This window comes from Lutzomyia longipalpis, chromosome 2 (genome assembly GCF_024334085.1).
Source record: "Lutzomyia longipalpis isolate SR_M1_2022 chromosome 2, ASM2433408v1".
In the NCBI taxonomy this organism is placed as follows: Eukaryota; Metazoa; Arthropoda; class Insecta; order Diptera; family Psychodidae; genus Lutzomyia; species Lutzomyia longipalpis.
In genome coordinates, this window is record NC_074708.1 from 37,757,877 (window position 1) to 37,774,623 (window position 16,747).

The following is a 16,747-nucleotide window of genomic DNA, read 5'->3' on the forward strand; positions in this document are numbered from 1 at the left end:
CGGAAAAAATATAGTTGAAAAAAATCCAATCTATAAGAAAAATCTTGAAAACCTTGCAAAAACGGATGCCGACATCTTTTCCCTCGGCTCACAGTCCGCCGTTTTGATGAGACATCACGGTTAAGGTACGCCATCTTGCGGTTTTTGTGATTCTCCAGCAGAACTCACATATGGGCTTGGTTTACCTCTATTGCAAAAAATTCATTAAAAACAAATTAAAAAAAAAACCTAATTAACTTTCTTTCATCAATTTATTTATCTCCACTGTTCCATTGAAATTAAAGTATTTTATGTCTCTCAACTCCTTCCTACACTGCTGCGAGGGCAAACAAAGTCCGTGTACACACAATTGGGTGAAATGATAACTTTGATTCCTATAAGTTCTTAAAGCCAAAAAAAAGGAGAATTCTACATTATCCGAGAACACTTAAACTTGCATGGTTTGTTTTTTCATTAGTTATGTGGTTTATTGGCTACAATTTCACTTGATTCTGGAATTTCTTTAACTCCGTCTTTTGTCCGCAGAAAGACAAAAACCCACATTATTTTTTTTCTTTTAATTTCTTAATACTTTATCATTTGCCATTTTTGCTTCTATTGTTGCTTTTATTTATCCGGGGAACTCCAATGACTTAGCACGTGTTGCGGATTTTTATAATTTCTGTGTGTTTTTTCTTTAGTAATTTATTGGAATTCGGTGTACTTTTTTAACTCCGTAGCTTTATTGGCGGTTGATAAATAAAATAATTTAATTTACAAGAATTTCTTAATTTCATCGTACAACACAAGTACGAAAGCACCGCCTGTGCCACGGAGAACGTTGGAGAAGGCGCCCTTGAAGAAGGCACTGCTACCTTCTTGTTTGGCAATTGTCGACCAGCAGTGAAGTGTGTTCTTGTAGACAATCTCGGTCTTCTTGCGTCCAGACTGCATCATCATACGACGACGTACAGTATCGAATGGATACGACACAATACCAGCAACTGTTGTGACAACCTGTATGGAGAAAGTACAATTTTAAATGTAAATTGCAAATGAAAAAGAAAGAATTGAGGGGATGGGAAAGTAGAAAAATTTACCTGAGCAATAGCCCAGTTGATGTAGATGGGTGTTTTCTTGGGATCAGGCAACATTCCACGGGCAGTATCGTAGAAGCCGAAATAAGCGGCACGGTAGATGATGATACCCTGGACAGATACACCGAATCCACGGTACAGCCCAACAATACCGTCAGCCTTGAAGATCTTTGCCAAGCAATTGCCCAGACCGGAGAATTCACGCTCAGCACCGCTCTTACCAATATCAGCAGCCAAGCTGTATTTATCGGAAAATCAAATTAGATAACAATTTTTTTCCGGAAGCCCTTATTTCTTTTTTTAAGAGACCAATTAGAAGGGTGAGCTTCTTCCGGAAGATCTTATTCTGTTAAGGGATTGATTCTGGGAGGGTAAGCTCTTTCCGAAAGCTTTTGTTCCGGAACGTCTTATTCTTTTAAGGGTTTAATTGGGAGGGTGTGCTCTTTCCGGAAGGTCCTATTTTTTTAAGATATTGATTCCGTGAGGGTGAGCTCTTTCTGAAAGCTTCTTATGTGGAACTTTTGTTCCGGAAGGTCTTATTCTTTAAAGGGTTTAATTGGATGGGTGTGCTTTTTCCGGAAGGTCTTATTCTTTTGAGGGTTTAATTAGAAGGGTGAGCTCCTTCCGGAAGGTCTTATTCTTTTAAGGGATTGATTAGAAGGGTTAGCTTCTTCCGGAAGCTTCATTTCCGAAATTATTGTTCCGGAAGGTCTTATTCTTTTAAGGGTGGTTTAATTGGGAGGGTGTGCTATTTCCGGAAGGTCCCTTTTTTAAGGGATTAAGAGGGTGAGCTTCTTCCGGAAGTTTCTTTTCCGGAATTTTTTAAACAACTTTCGCGTCTTCAGAGAAAGAGGAAATTTTTTTTAAAAGATTTTTCCATCTTATTCAGTGATATAGAGTGTTCAGTTTTTAATCAGTTCAGACAAAATTGCTTAAACCTTAGTTTTTAATGCAAATATATGAGTATTTTTAAAACACGTGTACGCAAAATCATGGGGAATTCATCCCACACGCAAATATATTTTTTATTCATTAGAGAGATAAGTTTCAAGTCAATTAAAAGCCAGTCAGTGACCGTCCACGTGCTTTTAGTGCACTCTGACCTCTCGTTGCCTTCCGCGGGTGCGTCACTTGGTATTTTCTTATCACAAAATAATGACCCTGAATTCCGGGTAATGCGGGGGATCTGCTCACAATTCATTTTCTCATTTGTTTCATTTAAAAAGTAAAATTACAATAAGCAGATTCGTGAATGACTCACTTGCAATAGCAGTGGAACGTTAATAAAGGAAGACGAGCAAAGGAGAAATTTGCAAATTCAGCAGAAGACGAAAAAAAATGAAACTCACCGGGTACGGGCGAAATCGAGAGGATACACAAAGCAAAGGGATGTGGCACCAGCCATACCACCGGAGGCCAGATTGCCGACGAAGTAGCGCCAGAATTGCGTGTGCTTGTCAACACCGCCCAAGAAGACCTGCTTGTACTTGTCCTTGAAGGCGAAGTTGAGGGCCTGGGTTGGGAAATAACGGATCACATTGGCAAAGTTGCCACGCCAGTAGGCAAGAACACCCTGTTCGCGTGGAATTCGCACGAAGCAGTCAACCATACCTGAAAAAAAAAAAATTCCGTCAAAAAAATCTTTCCGGACAGACACCTTGCGCACTGAGAATGTGGTTATGTAATCACACCCTGACCTCGAAATTCTCATAAATTCCACAAACTGCAAAAAGGAAAACTTACCCTTATACCGCTGCTCAGGGGCGATTTGTTTAGAGATGTGCTGCACCTGAAGCAGGAGCTTCACACGCTCAATGGGGGCGACTGCAGTCTTGGACACCGCCGCGGAGATACCTCCGGCGGCGAAATCCTTCAGAAAAGCAACGGGGTCTGTGATTCCGGGCATGTTTTCGCTGTAAAACAATTAATCAACTATTAATGAACAATTTTCACATATTTTCACGCAATTTATTACACTTTTTACGGGGTAAAATGCGAATTTTCCACAGAGCGAACTTTTCCACGCGCAACTAAGATGGCGACCGAAGAGAAAGAGAACGTCACCGAAGGAGGTTAGGGTGAAGAGGGCGGAAAAAGTGTGAGGTTATGATTTCTTCCAAGAAAAATTCCAAAGAAAAAAAAATGGATTTTTTGCGGGGGATGTAAGAAAAATCCCGCGATTTTATCCTCATGAGCCACAAAACAAAACAGAACATCCTTCAGGACAAAACTATCGTGAATGTCTCGAACTTTCATATAACATTTTACTTAATTTGAAAAATAAGTAATTTCAAATTTCTCAATGAATTCAATTGAAAATAATTGTTTGGTTGCTTTTTTAGTACAGTGGACCATTCTTTTTTTTTTTGGAAAATATCCAAGGAAATCACGTGTTGCATAATTTCCCCCAAAATATTATATAATTTTCAGCAGACGCTGCAAAATGTTGAGTAATCATGGTTTTAGAGAAAGAAACAAAAAAAAAGTGGCCATTTATAAATAAACCGGGCCACGAAAAATTATCTTGACGTCATTTTCACGTGGTCTATGGGAAAAACTTTTGAAGAGAATAAAAAGTCGTTAATTGATTACGATGCGATGGATGAGTGCGAAAATAATTGATTTTGACCTTCGTCATTGTCTCCCCAAGAGCAGGAAGACAATGTTGTGCATGCGGGGAATGATCCCGCGGAGCATGCACTTGTTAATTGGATTTGGGGACAAATCTAAAAATGGATCTCCCTTTCGGGTTTTCTTGCGAAATCAAACACAACACATCACACACTGTGGTGTGATGAGCTAACTTAGACTTGGCCTAATTTGCATTCGGGTTGCTTTTAATCTTAACTTCGTGAGATCTGTAGCAAACAGATGCATGATTATAGACAGAGAGGCTGTGATCTCCATGTTTGCCAACGGATCACAGCTGATCTTGGATAATGCATCACGTTTAAAAAAATTAAAATCCTACTATTTTTGCTCTAAGAATGATTAAAATCCTTTAAAGATGGCGATTGTTTTTATCTTGAAAAATCAAAGATGGCGATCATGTTTATCTTTAAGATTTCTAACTTCAATGACATGAAGACCTGTTCTTGAGGATTATTATACAACATAATCAGAATTGATCTAAAAAAACAATTCTAATTTATAATTCTATATCAATTTGATCTAATCGGAAAAATTTTAGAACATTTCACGATCTTATGAGATTTTTGAGATTTCATTTTTGCAAAGGTAACCGTTAGGTATTGATGAAGAAGCTCAAAATGGTTCCAAGGGTACTAAGAAAATAATTGAAATTACGTAACGAAACGTCTACGCGGCGTCTTCTTGCATAAATAGTGAACATTTTCCGCACAATTTCCCATTCTATTGAAAAAGTATTAAAAAGAAAAGCTTAGAAGAATTAGAACCGGAATTATCTCCTAGAGAATAATTCCCAAATCACATGTGACCGATTTTCTCCGTTTATTGTAGAACACTTTACGTAATTTTCACATAGCCTCCGTCTCGCTCACTCAACACACAAAACTCTTCATGTTCTTCTTCCCCCTAGGTCAGGTTACATAACTTTTATGAGAAAATTTTCCAACAAATTTCAGCACAATTTTTTCTTTAAATTTTTTTCCGGGAACGGTATCCGGAAAAAACGTCCCGTGGGATTTCACATGCAAATCACCGCGAATGAGGTCGATTAATGCAATTTTTTTGCCACGAGACCTTGAGATGATCGATAATTCTATTTTTTTTTCTTCACACTTTTTCGCTCAAGGGGCTCGTCCAAGGCACATTCGCGTTAAGTTTGCAGCGGACGCGGGCGAATAAGTGAAAAAAAGAAGTTAAATTGGTGCAATAACTGACCTTTTCTGTGGTGGAGCCTGTGTGTCCTGAAACGGTGTCTCAAATCGCCTATGAGGGGATGATTAACTTTAGGGCGGAGCGCCTTCTCGTGGGGTCGCGTATTGACTAAACGACCGAGATATGGTGAGTGAAGAACTAAGAATTTTCACCCGTCTCTGCTACTCATTTTATTCTCTCTCGGTATTCTCGCATGGGCTTCGGCTATGTAGCGCCATCCCATTTATGCTCATTGATCCCCCCATACAGATTGTACTTTTCGTGTCGGCCTCCTGACGTCACATGACACCTCCAAGGCGCATGTCCAGAGAGAATTTCACTCTCATCTCAATGTAAATTGATTTAACCCATTTTCATTCCAATTGCTGAAAATAAAATAAAAAATAAATTCTCAGAGAAAGAAAAGAAAGAACGATCGTTTAACCCTTTAAGGTTTTTTGGGTCATACGCTGACCCAAACGTGAAACATTTTATTTTTTCAATTATTTATGAATGTAATTGTTTTTCCATGTTACAAATGCATCAATTTCACGCATAAGGGGTCAAAGAAGACGTTCTGAGTGAGAAAAGTCCTCTAAAAAAATTCATAGAATAAAAATCGCGATAAAAGAGCGCATGTTTCAATGTTTTTATGTTTCACGTTGGACGTTAAAGGGTTAAAAAAAACGATCTTAGGAATTTGATCTTTGAGATCTTTTGAATTGGGAATTTTTTGTGTAATTTTTTTTTGCAATGATCGTTTTTTTTTTTTAAGATTAAAAGGATAAAATGCGATTCCTATAAAAAATTTATTTAGATAAGAAAACGATCTTAACTGAAACACAAAGGTAGGTTTTTCTCAGGATCTACTGGATGAATTTTGATGGGGTAAAAAGCAAATGAAAGAGGAAGGACTAATGCAGACTTTACTGGAACAGAATTTTGAATTTCCATTCTGAGACTGAGAAAAATCAAAAACTGTCAAAAAAACGTCACATTAAAAAAAAACATTTTCCACTTTCCTCAGCCTCAGAATGGAAATTCAAAATTCTGTTCCAGTAAAGTCTGCATTGGTATTTTCTCTTTCATTTGCTTTTTACCCCATCAAAATCCATCCAGTAGATCCTGAGAAAAACTTTCTTTAGTATTTTGAGGAAAATCACAAAATGGCGTCGCACCTAAGATGGCGTAAAGTTATTTTCTTACAGCTAAATTTTTAGTCTTCAATTAACCAAAACGATCTTAGGAATTAATTTTTGAGAACTTTGAATATTTAATTAACCTATTTCTACTTAAAATAAATTAAATACTTTTAATTTATAACAGAAATGGGTTAAATAAAAATGAGAGGATCGCGAGAGAGGATCATGTTGGGCTCGTTGCGCCATCTGAGACACGATCGCGATGTCACTTCCGATAGTGAAGTTAGCCGATTGTATGCTGTCGCGACTAATACCATATGAGAAATCCAAGTTCAATGATCATGGACTTGCGCGCCATTTGACCTGAATTTCCTTTTCTATGGAGACAGTAAAGTAAAAAAAAAAAAAAAACTGGCTACCATTTTCATTGTCACACCTTATCGTACGCTATGAGATAATTTCCAGCGTGTGCGTTACGTGAACACACCGCAGTATGATCGTGGGGGGAACGCGCGCATGGTGACAAGAATCTCGCGTCTTTGAGTCGTCAATCTCTTATTCTTACGCTGCAAGGCACTGACCCGCATACACAGAATAATTTTGAAAGGGGGCCACATGGAATAGTTGCACGAGGATGCTCTCTATCTCCTCTACTTGACAATGAATTATAAAAATTCTCCCATACGCGTCACCCATCTTGGCGTAAAGCCAAAAAAATTACGAGATCGTGAGGCGTAGAGTCTCTGCTATAATAAACACATTTTAAGGCCGCCTTGAGAATAATTCTGTTACGGTTAGAGAATATATTAAAAATGTTAACTAATAATGGTACAAACGGTACAAAATAACAATGAATTTGGCGACTAAAATAGATTCTCAATTATTAATAAAAATTCGTGCGATCTGTGCTAAATTGCAACGGATTTTTTCATAAATTCTAATACAAAAAAATGTGATTAAGATTTTTTTCAAAACAGTTTGAAAGAAAATCTTTGAAACAAAAAAAATTAAATTTTAAGGACTTTCTGTACTTACATCATGTATAGCATCCTCTTACAGTTGAATAAAAAAATTAGAAAAAATTATCTTAATGTGTTTTATTTTATAAAATTTTATTAAATTATTCATTACAATACATTACGTTAAGGTATAAAAAGGAATTTTTTGAAGGACCTTTTTGGCAACAAAATGAGTGCATTTTAAACTCATTCATCAGATTCATAGTCTGGGTCTTCAGTTTTGGGAGCTTTTCCTCTCTTTCCGAACATTTTCTGATGCAGAAAATTGAGAATTTCCATTTGGGTATCAACTAAATTTTCTGGAGGGATTTTCTGAAATAATTTATCCATCATCAGGAAAAATCCCGCATTTGCAGCACTTATTGTTGGCGATTGAATTGGAATTTCTCTTTGGCCCGCAGCAGCAGCAACATGAGAAGGTGAAGCAAAAATCTCGCCATTTGTCCCAATAGGATCTTCCTCCTCCTCCTCCTCCAGATCTCTGCTCTCTCTGCTTTTGCTGGGAGACACCTCAACATGTGATGGCTGTTCAATTGGATGCTCTTCCCCTCCGGATGAATCACTCATAATTTCCATAAAGTCACTGAGTTGGGTAACATTCTGCCTGGCTCGGGGTATCCTCTGTGGTCCATTGTCGTTGGGATATCTATTGCGGGGGCAGATGAAGTCTTTGATGAAATGCATCTTCTTGAAGTGATTCCATCGTGTGCTGTCTTCCGGATAGCCCAACCGTCGATTCCGCTTCACTTCCCGGACAAAGCGTTCCCGCAGGCTTTTCCATCGTGCCTTGCACTTCATCACGGGGGCATTAAGTAGGTTTGAAATGTCCTCCCACGCTTGATCCTTTACTTTGTAGTTATTGTAATCCTCATTGGTCTTGTCGTACAAACTCTGACGCTTCTGAATTTCACGAATTAATTTTTCATCAAACATTTTCTCTTCCATTGCGTCTCAGTAGGCCACTTGCGCTTTTTTGTTTTGACGTTTTTCTTATGTCATTTTAATACGTGAAAATGTCACGAAATCAGTCCCGCCGGTTAATTGATCCATAAAAAATTTAAGAATCAAACAAGATTTCTTTTTAAAAATTAAAAACAAATCTTCATGGTCATAATTTTAACTTACGTAAGCCAGCAATGTCCTTGAATCTCATAATGTTAACAAGATAATTCCATGATAAAAATATATATAAACTGCAAAGTTAAATATAGCATAGATGGAACAGTATAAAGGGAATGTACGGTAAGTAAAACTTAGGGGCTGTGATTCTTTCTTTGTCAGTGAAATATGCAAAAAAAAATGTAGTTTGTCTTAGCTGTGTGATAATGTATATATTTCTATTTATATACATTTTGCCTTTTCCAACATTATTATTACTTTTTACTGCAATTTAATCTACTTTCTTGCTCCTGGGTTTCGGTTTAGCCACTTGTGCGGACTTTTCAGTCTTTGTCTTTTTGCCTTTTTTAGCTTTAGCATAGTAAATGAGTTGAAATACAATTATTCCGTTTGCAAGTGAAGACACTGCATACGTGAGAATCATCATAGGATCCCCTGTTTCCTTGTACGACGTAAAAATGCGTGCCAATGCACCGAAGAACAACATATAGCAGGTCATTGGGGATAGTTGTCCGGTGCTTTGGTTGCGGTAGTTTGTTACTGCTTGAAGCATCTGCAGCAACCGCCAAAAAAAAATGATGGAAACATTGCAGATTATTACATAACAACATTATGTGCAAGAGAAAGAAGGATTTACCTTTCCAATAAAAATTACAGGCACATTACATGCCTGCATTGACCAAAGGACATGGAGTGGTGTGATGCCACCCATGAGGACATAGAGGACACCGAGGTAACCAATGAGAAATGCGCCGGCTCTCCCTTTGGCGCCACCAAAGTAGAATACAAGGGCTGCAATAGCGGCTGTCTGAATGGCAAGGAATGCACCATCACCCCATGCACTAAAGGGGAATCCTTTTACATAATTGTACGAGATGTGGGCTGTGATGGCGCAAATCTCAACAAGGACGCTGGCTATGCTGATACCCTCACCGCTGCGATTTTTTACAATCTTCAAAATCTGCGGCACCTTCACCAGCATCGAGCCGGCAACTATACCTAATCCTAGGCATTTACTAAGCAAACTTGTGAAACAATTTACTGATAAATTTGGGAAAAAAAGAAAAACATGACATGATAAAATGATGCAGAAAGTAATAAAATATTTTTATGCTCACCATCGAAAAAGTCATATTCGAGGAAATATTTATCGTAGCATTGCTCACTAACGAGGTAGAGACTAATTGTTCTTAATAAATCTGTCATTTTCAACTTAATTTTACTATAGGAAAATCACGGAAAAATATAGGGGAAAAACTGGAAGGTTCGGTCCACGTATATTTTGTTGACGTTCTTCTTATGTCGCGGTATTGCGTGTCATGCCCACGAAGAAGAAGAAAATAAAAGAAGAAGAAGAAGAACTGTTTGGTTGTTTTTTGTAATTTTCTCGCATTTTCCGAGGTTTTTCTCACCCGTATGTATATTTTTCTAGCTCCAGGAAGCATTGTGCGTCAAATAATGTCAAGGAAAATGGTGAAGAATTCCATTTTCATATAATTTTAAAAATAAATAAAATTCCGCCAAAAATAGTCTACTTTCAGATGCAAAACATCCATACATTGGCAACATTCCATGGATTTTTCATACGAGAATATTTTAAATATCCACCTTTTGTAACGGAAAAACACTAATCATATTTTAAGATTTTCATTTTCTGTTTTCAATGAAAAGATTAAAAATAGAAAACTTCTCTCATATTGTTAAAATTATAGATAAAAAATATGTTTAAGATTTATAATCTTAAACTTTAAAGGATTCTTAGATTTTTTAAGGGACTAATTTTATACAAAACATTGTTGAAAAAATAAGAAATATTTTTTTTCACCCTACACATCAGTTTAGAAAAATTAGGCATGATTTTGGGCCCTATTCTGCAAACAAGAAATATTTGAAATTTCAAGGACTTCTTGGTCGCTGAATACGGATTTTTAACCCTCCGTATACTATGAGGGGTAGGTGACCGACCCCAGAGCTATATTTCCAATTATTGCGCCTTAATTCTTAGAGATATAGAATCAAGCTTTCGAAAATAAGTTCTTTGGATATCTGAAAAGATTGTGTATAAATCTGAGGTCAGTCCGACCACCAGTAAAAAAAAAGTTATTAACAAAAATGTAAGAAGAGGGAATTCAAAAAGTGGTGTAACGGTCAAATTTATTCCTTTTTCTCTTCTCTTTAACATTCTTTGTCTCTTTCTAGAAGATTTTAACCCTAAAAATCATTGCAAAAAATCATCAAAAATCCATTTCTTTATTTTGTGTTCTAAAATGGACAAAAGACTTCTTAGGGAGTACCAAGGAGACTATTAAAGCTCATTTGATCGAAAGAATTTGCTTTTTATCGTTCACCTACCCCATTGTGTGCGCGTAAGTGTCTTGGTCACAGTATACGGAGGGTTAATCAATTTTTTAAGTTTTTTTTATTCTAATCTGACTATGATTTGGTCTGTTTATTAACGAGTTTTTTACACATGAAATAATTCAAAATCAATGAATTTGAATCCATCTCTTGATTTAAGTACATCCTTATCGAGGCTTCTGTCCAGGAAAATTCCAAACTCGTGATTTCAATTCTTTCCTCAATTTCATTATTGATTGATGCCCACTTAAGAACTGCGCGTACGCCCACTTATCGACACGCGAAATTTTATAATCCAAGATAGGATTAAGAGTGCATGACAGAATTGTCTCTCCAAGCCTTATCGTGATACATAATAAAAAAAAATGCCCGAAAGACGGTGCCTCCCTTTATCTTGGCGGTTCAGAAGAACCCCAAATATTGAGAGATTACAATGAAAGATTGCGCAGAGATCTCATGACCACTCTTGTACGACGACAGGTAAATGTAGAAGATTATATCGATTCTTAGATATCCGGTGGATATTATATTTTTTTATACAAACGTAGATACTTATGTAGTAAAATTGCAGGTATTTAAGAAGAAGAGTTTGACTCATCAGTTAGTTAAACATATTATTAAAATTTATTCAATAGCACTTCCATTAATTGCATGAGGCATTAAGATCATTGACTTTGCAAAATCAAGGTTTAAGAACTCAAATAAAATTATGTTTTTATGATTTTCAAGAAATCAGGAACATGAATCATGTCTTATGCTTAGGATTATACATAGTGCCAAAGTGTGGACACATGATAGCGATTAATCTGCAAATTTACAGTAAAATTACCATTCGCGTGTCGTTCTAAAATACCTATCCCATTGTTTCTACCATAAGACAGTCGCATATACCACACTTTTTCGCAAGAATATTACCTGCTTTTCTTGGCGAATGGTGGGAGAACATCGGCGCTATACCAAATGGAAAAAAAAGTTAAATAAATATGCCTCACAGGCTTCGAAGAATATTCAATTCTCAGTGGTTATTCAGCCGATGCAGGGCGGTTCTTGAGGTTTATTTGTGAAAGACAGCTGTGTAAGTGTTTTGTAAATAATCATCATTAAATTCATTTAATTAGGAAGAAGAATTTCCTACTTCCGAAATTTTTTTCTGTGACTACTAAAAGCGGCTGGAAGAATGTGTGATCATAAATTTTTTTCTGTGCTAAAACGTGTTGCGTTCTTAATCAGTCGTTGTGAGAGGTCATGTCGCCAAAAAAAATTAAGAGTTATTTACAATTAATAAATTTTAGCAGATAATGTGTGAAAAACAACGACAATTATTGTCAGAATTATATACTTAACTCCCTCGAAAAACCCATCGATCAAATGTGATATACAATTACCATCTTTGAATCATACAAAAAAGTGTGGGAGGGATTATCAGTTTTCTTCACCAATTAATATTTTAGGAGCACCAAAAGTGCCATCGATGGTCATTCCAGTTTAAAACGTTGCTCGTGACAGAGAATAAGATTTTTGGAGCAACAATTGCGTGCTATTTCACTATATACATTGTAGTTTGAAAGTGAAAACATAGAGTGATTAATTACATAAAACATACCTTTAATACAACCTTATAATACATATAGAAAAAATAATACAAAATTCGCATTAGGAATATAAAAGAAAAAAATTCTTGCAAGAATTTCTTTTACCTGTACGCACGTTTGTAATGAGGTGATTTTATGATTTGATAGTATTGTGTGCACGGAGAATATTTTTATATTATGTTCACTCAACTGACAAATTGTTATTCATACACTTCAGAAGCTTCAGAAGGTTTTTTTTAAAATAAATTCTTACTACCAACTTACTCATCCACGTTCTCCAGCAGAGAACTCTATTAAAGAGTTGGTGCATAATTTTATTAATGAGCTCAAGATCTCCTTGGATCTATATCTTAATTTACTCAACTGTCTGATTTCTCTCTCCCCTCTCTTTTCTTATTTTAAAAGATGAAGATTTTTTGAATTAAAATAAAATAAGGTTATAAGGGGCTAGTTAACAATTTTTATTACGATGATTTTATTGATTTTTTAGAAGCTATGAATTTTTATTGTGATTTGATTAACCCTCTGTATGCCATGGAGGGGTAGTTGACTCACCCTTGAGCTCTTTTTTAGAGTTATAAAACCAATCTTTTAGAAATATTTTCCTCACTTTTTCATGAAGATCTTGGGATAATTTCAGGTCGATTGAACTGCCACAGAAAAAGTTATAAACAATGATATAAAAAAACAAAGCAATTCAAAACTTTGCATAATGGTCAAACTTGTATTTTTTTTTTAATTTTTCATGAACGTTTCCCGTGAAAATGTCCACAATTTATGTTACGCTGATCACTTTTAATGCCTAAAAAGTAGAAACAAGAATTTTTTTCTCTAAAAAAAAAGGTATAAACTCTTACATACTGGCTCAGAAAATCTCTCGAACATCTGAACATTTGAGACGCGAATTTTAATTGATTTGATACCCTTTCTCAGGGCATCAAATCAATTAATATTAACCGCGTCAGAAAAAAAATTCACTACACTCTCCTTCTCCTTATCGCCAATCTGTACAATAGTACAGATTGGCCACTAGCGATGAGAAGAAGGAGAACGAGCGTTATGAATGTAGTGAATTGTTTTTGTGATGCGGTTAATATTAATTGATTTGATGTCCTGAGGAAGGATTCATACAGTCCGAAACATTGGCAGTAAAATAAAAAAAATAATGACCCTAAAATAAGACTGAAAATCTGTTTTCTTATTTTCTTAAATTATTTACGGTGGATTACATCATCTTTGAATATAATTTCATTTGATTTGACAAAGCTGAATTAACAAAAAAATTCTATGGTCAGTCACGTACTCTTTCATAGCGTTCATAAGGTTAACAAAAATTTATCCAAAAAATTCGAATAAATCAATGTAAAGTTATTTGCTTAAATTAATTAATCATTATTCATTAGTAAATTTTGTAACAACTAGCCCTGCCCTGTCTTCCCCTATTAATTTGTAACAATTCTTTCTTTGTTATGCCTAAATTTTTTTTTTTGGAATTTTCCCCTCTATTTATTTAATAAAAAATTTCGATTATAATCCACTAATTGCGCTAATTGATACATTTTTTTCTCATTACGAGTTTATCCAACTGTGGGAATTTCACGATTATTATCTAATTGCTTCTGTTTAACTTTACATAATACGGAGCTCTGCAAGAAGTAAAATTGCTTATGCATAAAAAATTCCTTCTTCCCAAAAAACGAAGTAAAAGAAAAGAATTATTATTGTCAATTCCACTCATCTTGTGATTGTGGGGGGATTAACAAAAATGTTATGATGTTATGATTATGTTTGATATGGCAGCAAGCAATAAATACTGTAGTTAATGATTAATTTATAGCGCTGTGTTGAAAGAAAAAAAAATGAAGAATTCCCACGAGATCTCTTATCAATGAAATTGTTCTTTTGATTAGAGCGCAACGCACGATGAAGTGGATCTTCTTCGTAGTCATCGCTTGCGTAGCGAGTATCTTGGCGCAAGATGTGGTGGAATCCCCACCGGAGGACACGGAGGATCTTGAAAGGGATGAGAGTCATGGCTTGAGAGGTGGCTTCCAGAAGCCCTACCACACATGGGGGGTTAATCATCGAGAAAATGAAAAGTACTTTGATTATCTCTTCGGGAAGAGCCTCAAAGCAGCTATAACTAGTCCAGTTTTCACTACACGTCAGGGTCCTAATAAGATCCCATCCGGTGGTAAGCAATCAGCCACACTAACAGGAGCCAGTGCAGCCAGCGATGCTCCCGAAAGAACGACAAAATCATACAATCCAAGAGTAAGTCTTTTCTTCATTTTGTTCAAGAATTCACATTTTTTCGGCTGCGCATCTCACGTGATTCGCTTTTGCTGGCAAAATTATAAATTCAGCTATTTAGCATAAGAAAGCCGTAATGTTGCATTAATTCATCGTTTAAATCACACAGATTTAATTTTCTTGCTCAAACTACGTCTCAAATTGATTTCTTTTTCATCACTAATTGAGCTTAATATCTTTGGGTTTTTTTTCGTCACCTGACTCACATAATTTATATTTGCATGTTTCTCAATTCTTTCACCGAAAAAAAAATTATTAGAATCTTCTTCATAGAACATAAATTCGCCCCAAACAGACGTCACAAATTCCCAAAGCAAAAACTCTTGGTTTCAATAGCATTCATATGGAGACTTTTAAATATTTATTAATTTCCGTATTTTCTTTATCTATATAAAAAAACATTTTCTACATACATATTTCCGCGACATTCAAGCTTATATGTTCATTTTTTGTTCTTTTCTTTCATGCACGTGCTTGGTGTACTGTCCTACATGCCAGACCATTAATCGAGTTGTTAAAAAACTATATTTACTTGGACTTTTGCAGGCTGGGGAAGACAATAACTATGGGTACAGGCCAGATAGTGAATACCGTGAGTTTTTCTTTCTCTCTAATTATTTATTTAAAAGCTCATTAAAAAGATTTCTTTTCTTCTAATTTTTTTTTTTATTTTACATTTAAAGCCCCCGATAATTGGCAAGAAAAGTGGCCTGAATGCGGAGGTGGTCGACAGAGTCCTGTTAACTTAGCCCTGCCGTCATGTGAAAAGGACTATGGGCCACCTTTTCAGTCGATCTTCTTCAAGAAGCACCCTCAGACTACGATAATCCGCAATTTAGGACACACCGTGCAGTACTCATTTTCCTACGCAGGAACCCCACCCATTCTCACGGGCGCCTTCCTGGACACGGAGTACCTCTTTGCCCAACTTCATTTTCACTTTGGCTCCAACGACTAGTAAGTCCAACGGCTTAACCTAAAACACGCGCCTTAAAAATTATGTCGGGAAATGCAATATATTGCGAATTATATTTCTTGTGGGAGTTCCGCGTGATTTATCGATGGCTTGCGGCTCACACACACATGTCTTTGCGGGGCTGCGAATGAATGTAAGAGGGGCAACAATGGAAACTCAAGTGAGCCCCAATATGCTTAAAATGCATGCGCAATTCACCTGTGCAAGAAGCCAAACCTTGTCCTCCGCTCACGGACATGACTTTGAAATGAGAAGCCTCGCGGGCATTTTTCTGGTTTTTCCGCAATCATTTGAAATTTAAAAGATTTATTTATTATTTATTTAAATAACTCTTAACGGATGTAACGACTCAATGGGATTTTTAACGGACTAAATTCAAATAAAAAAGCTCTTCTTATCAAAGTAATTTCCCATATCGCGATAACACGAGAGCTTTTTCCCATAGATAAAGCTTCTAAGAGCTTTCTGTTTTATAATTTATTTTTCTTACAGCACGGGATCGGAACATTCAATAAATTCCGTAACATACCCAATGGAGATGCACTTGGTGTTTTATAATTCAATTTATAATGACACACAAGAAGCCAGTAATCACCCAGATGGTCTCCTAGTTCTTGGTTTTGTCTATCAAGTCCTAGAAAGCACACCTAATCAGAGATTTGCCCTCTACGTGAGCGACGTTCCCACCGATGGGACGGAGATTACAATTGAGAATCCCCGTGGCCATCGACTCTTTGACTTTGTTGGCTCAATGGATTTCCACTATGCCACCTACGAGGGAAGCCTAACCACCCCGCCTTGCTCCGAAGCCGTCACGTGGATCGTCTCGACGCGCCCTAAGCAAATAAGTCGGCATGATTTGGAAGTTTTTAGGTCACTACAGGGTGTCGAGGGTCCCATGGCGGACAACAATCGGCCACTACAGAGTTTAAATGGACGAACGTGCGTCTACCACTGATTACCTTTACTTTTTACTAAACATAATTAATTAAATGTAACATATAGCATTAAGAGAGCAACCCCCACCCGAATGTATCTCAAAGTTTTGTATAATGACTGAAAATAAATAAAAAATAATAAAATTGTTTTTTAATTATTTTTCTAACGATGATCTTGCATTTATATAACGTGGGAAATTGTCTGTATTTTAGCTCTTCAGACTTATCGGCTGATGCGCTATCAAAGAGGCTAAGTCATAAATTGTAGAACAATAAAATTTAATAAAAAAAGTGGAAATAGAGAAATGATTTTATTACATACTTCAATTGCAAAATGAATTAAATAAATCTAATGCTTCAGTAATTTTTATTTA

General features: G+C 36.2%; 4 protein-coding genes across 5 annotated transcripts; 1 reads left to right on the plus strand and 3 right to left on the minus strand.

Moving 5' to 3' along the window:
* Positions 1–232: 232 nt before the first annotated feature.
* LOC129790607 (ADP,ATP carrier protein 2) lies at positions 233–5,184 on the minus strand. 2 transcript variants are annotated; one of them, XM_055828192.1, is made up of 5 exons: positions 4,941–5,184; positions 2,820–2,989; positions 2,426–2,687; positions 1,080–1,314; positions 233–996 (listed from the first exon to the last, which is right to left on the minus strand). In XM_055828192.1, exons 2-5 carry the CDS (start codon positions 2,980–2,982, stop codon positions 754–756), a joined length of 903 nt encoding a protein of 300 aa, XP_055684167.1. In that variant the 5' UTR covers positions 2,983–2,989; positions 4,941–5,184; the 3' UTR covers positions 233–753. The 2 variants fall into 2 exon arrangements, with proteins under 2 accessions (XP_055684167.1, XP_055684168.1); XM_055828193.1 differs by having other exon boundaries at positions 3,052–5,073.
* A 1,968-nt stretch (positions 5,185–7,152) lies between these two features.
* LOC129790609 (uncharacterized) lies at positions 7,153–8,277 on the minus strand. The gene is made up of 2 exons (XM_055828195.1): positions 8,203–8,277; positions 7,153–8,066 (listed from the first exon to the last, which is right to left on the minus strand). Exon 2 carries the CDS (start codon positions 8,020–8,022, stop codon positions 7,264–7,266), a length of 759 nt encoding a protein of 252 aa, XP_055684170.1. The 5' UTR covers positions 8,023–8,066; positions 8,203–8,277; the 3' UTR covers positions 7,153–7,263.
* Positions 8,278–8,382: 105 nt separating this feature from the next.
* LOC129790608 (mannose-P-dolichol utilization defect 1 protein homolog) lies at positions 8,383–9,515 on the minus strand. Its single transcript, XM_055828194.1, has 3 exons — positions 9,315–9,515; positions 8,834–9,237; positions 8,383–8,749 (listed from the first exon to the last, which is right to left on the minus strand). The coding sequence occupies exons 1-3, from the start codon at positions 9,400–9,402 to the stop codon at positions 8,468–8,470; spliced, it is 774 nt and encodes a 257-aa protein (XP_055684169.1). The 5' UTR covers positions 9,403–9,515; the 3' UTR covers positions 8,383–8,467.
* A 2,049-nt stretch (positions 9,516–11,564) lies between these two features.
* Positions 11,565–16,517, plus strand: LOC129788328 (carbonic anhydrase-like). The gene is made up of 5 exons (XM_055824296.1): positions 11,565–11,629; positions 14,057–14,420; positions 15,006–15,051; positions 15,143–15,416; positions 15,928–16,517. The coding sequence occupies exons 2-5, from the start codon at positions 14,070–14,072 to the stop codon at positions 16,391–16,393; spliced, it is 1,137 nt and encodes a 378-aa protein (XP_055680271.1). The 5' UTR covers positions 11,565–11,629; positions 14,057–14,069; the 3' UTR covers positions 16,394–16,517.
* Positions 16,518–16,747: the final 230 nt, after the last annotated feature.

Bases quoted from the DNA above. Each gene is read 5' to 3' on its own strand.
- LOC129790607 (XM_055828192.1), bottom strand. From the start codon at position 2,982: ATGCCCGGAATCACAGACCCCGTTGCTTTTCTGAAGGATTTCGCCGCC. The intron at 1,315-2,425 runs GTGAGTTTCATT...CGATAAATACAG, and splicing joins CTCGATTTCGCCCGTACCCG to CTTGGCTGCTGATATTGGTA. The intron at 997-1,079 runs GTAAATTTTTCT...TTCTCCATACAG, and splicing joins TCAACTGGGCTATTGCTCAG to GTTGTCACAACAGTTGCTGG.
- LOC129790609 (XM_055828195.1), bottom strand. From the start codon at position 8,022: ATGGAAGAGAAAATGTTTGATGAAAAATTAATTCGTGAAATTCAGAAG.
- LOC129790608 (XM_055828194.1), bottom strand. From the start codon at position 9,402: ATGACAGATTTATTAAGAACAATTAGTCTCTACCTCGTTAGTGAGCAA. The intron at 9,238-9,314 runs GTGAGCATAAAA...CAAATTTATCAG, and splicing joins CGAATATGACTTTTTCGATG to TAAATTGTTTCACAAGTTTG. The intron at 8,750-8,833 runs GTAAATCCTTCT...CGGTTGCTGCAG, and splicing joins CTGTAATTTTTATTGGAAAG to ATGCTTCAAGCAGTAACAAA.
- LOC129788328 (XM_055824296.1), top strand. From the start codon at position 14,070: ATGAAGTGGATCTTCTTCGTAGTCATCGCTTGCGTAGCGAGTATCTTG. The intron at 14,421-15,005 runs GTAAGTCTTTTC...GGACTTTTGCAG, and splicing joins CAAAATCATACAATCCAAGA to GCTGGGGAAGACAATAACTA. The intron at 15,052-15,142 runs GTGAGTTTTTCT...TTACATTTAAAG, and splicing joins CAGGCCAGATAGTGAATACC to CCCCCGATAATTGGCAAGAA.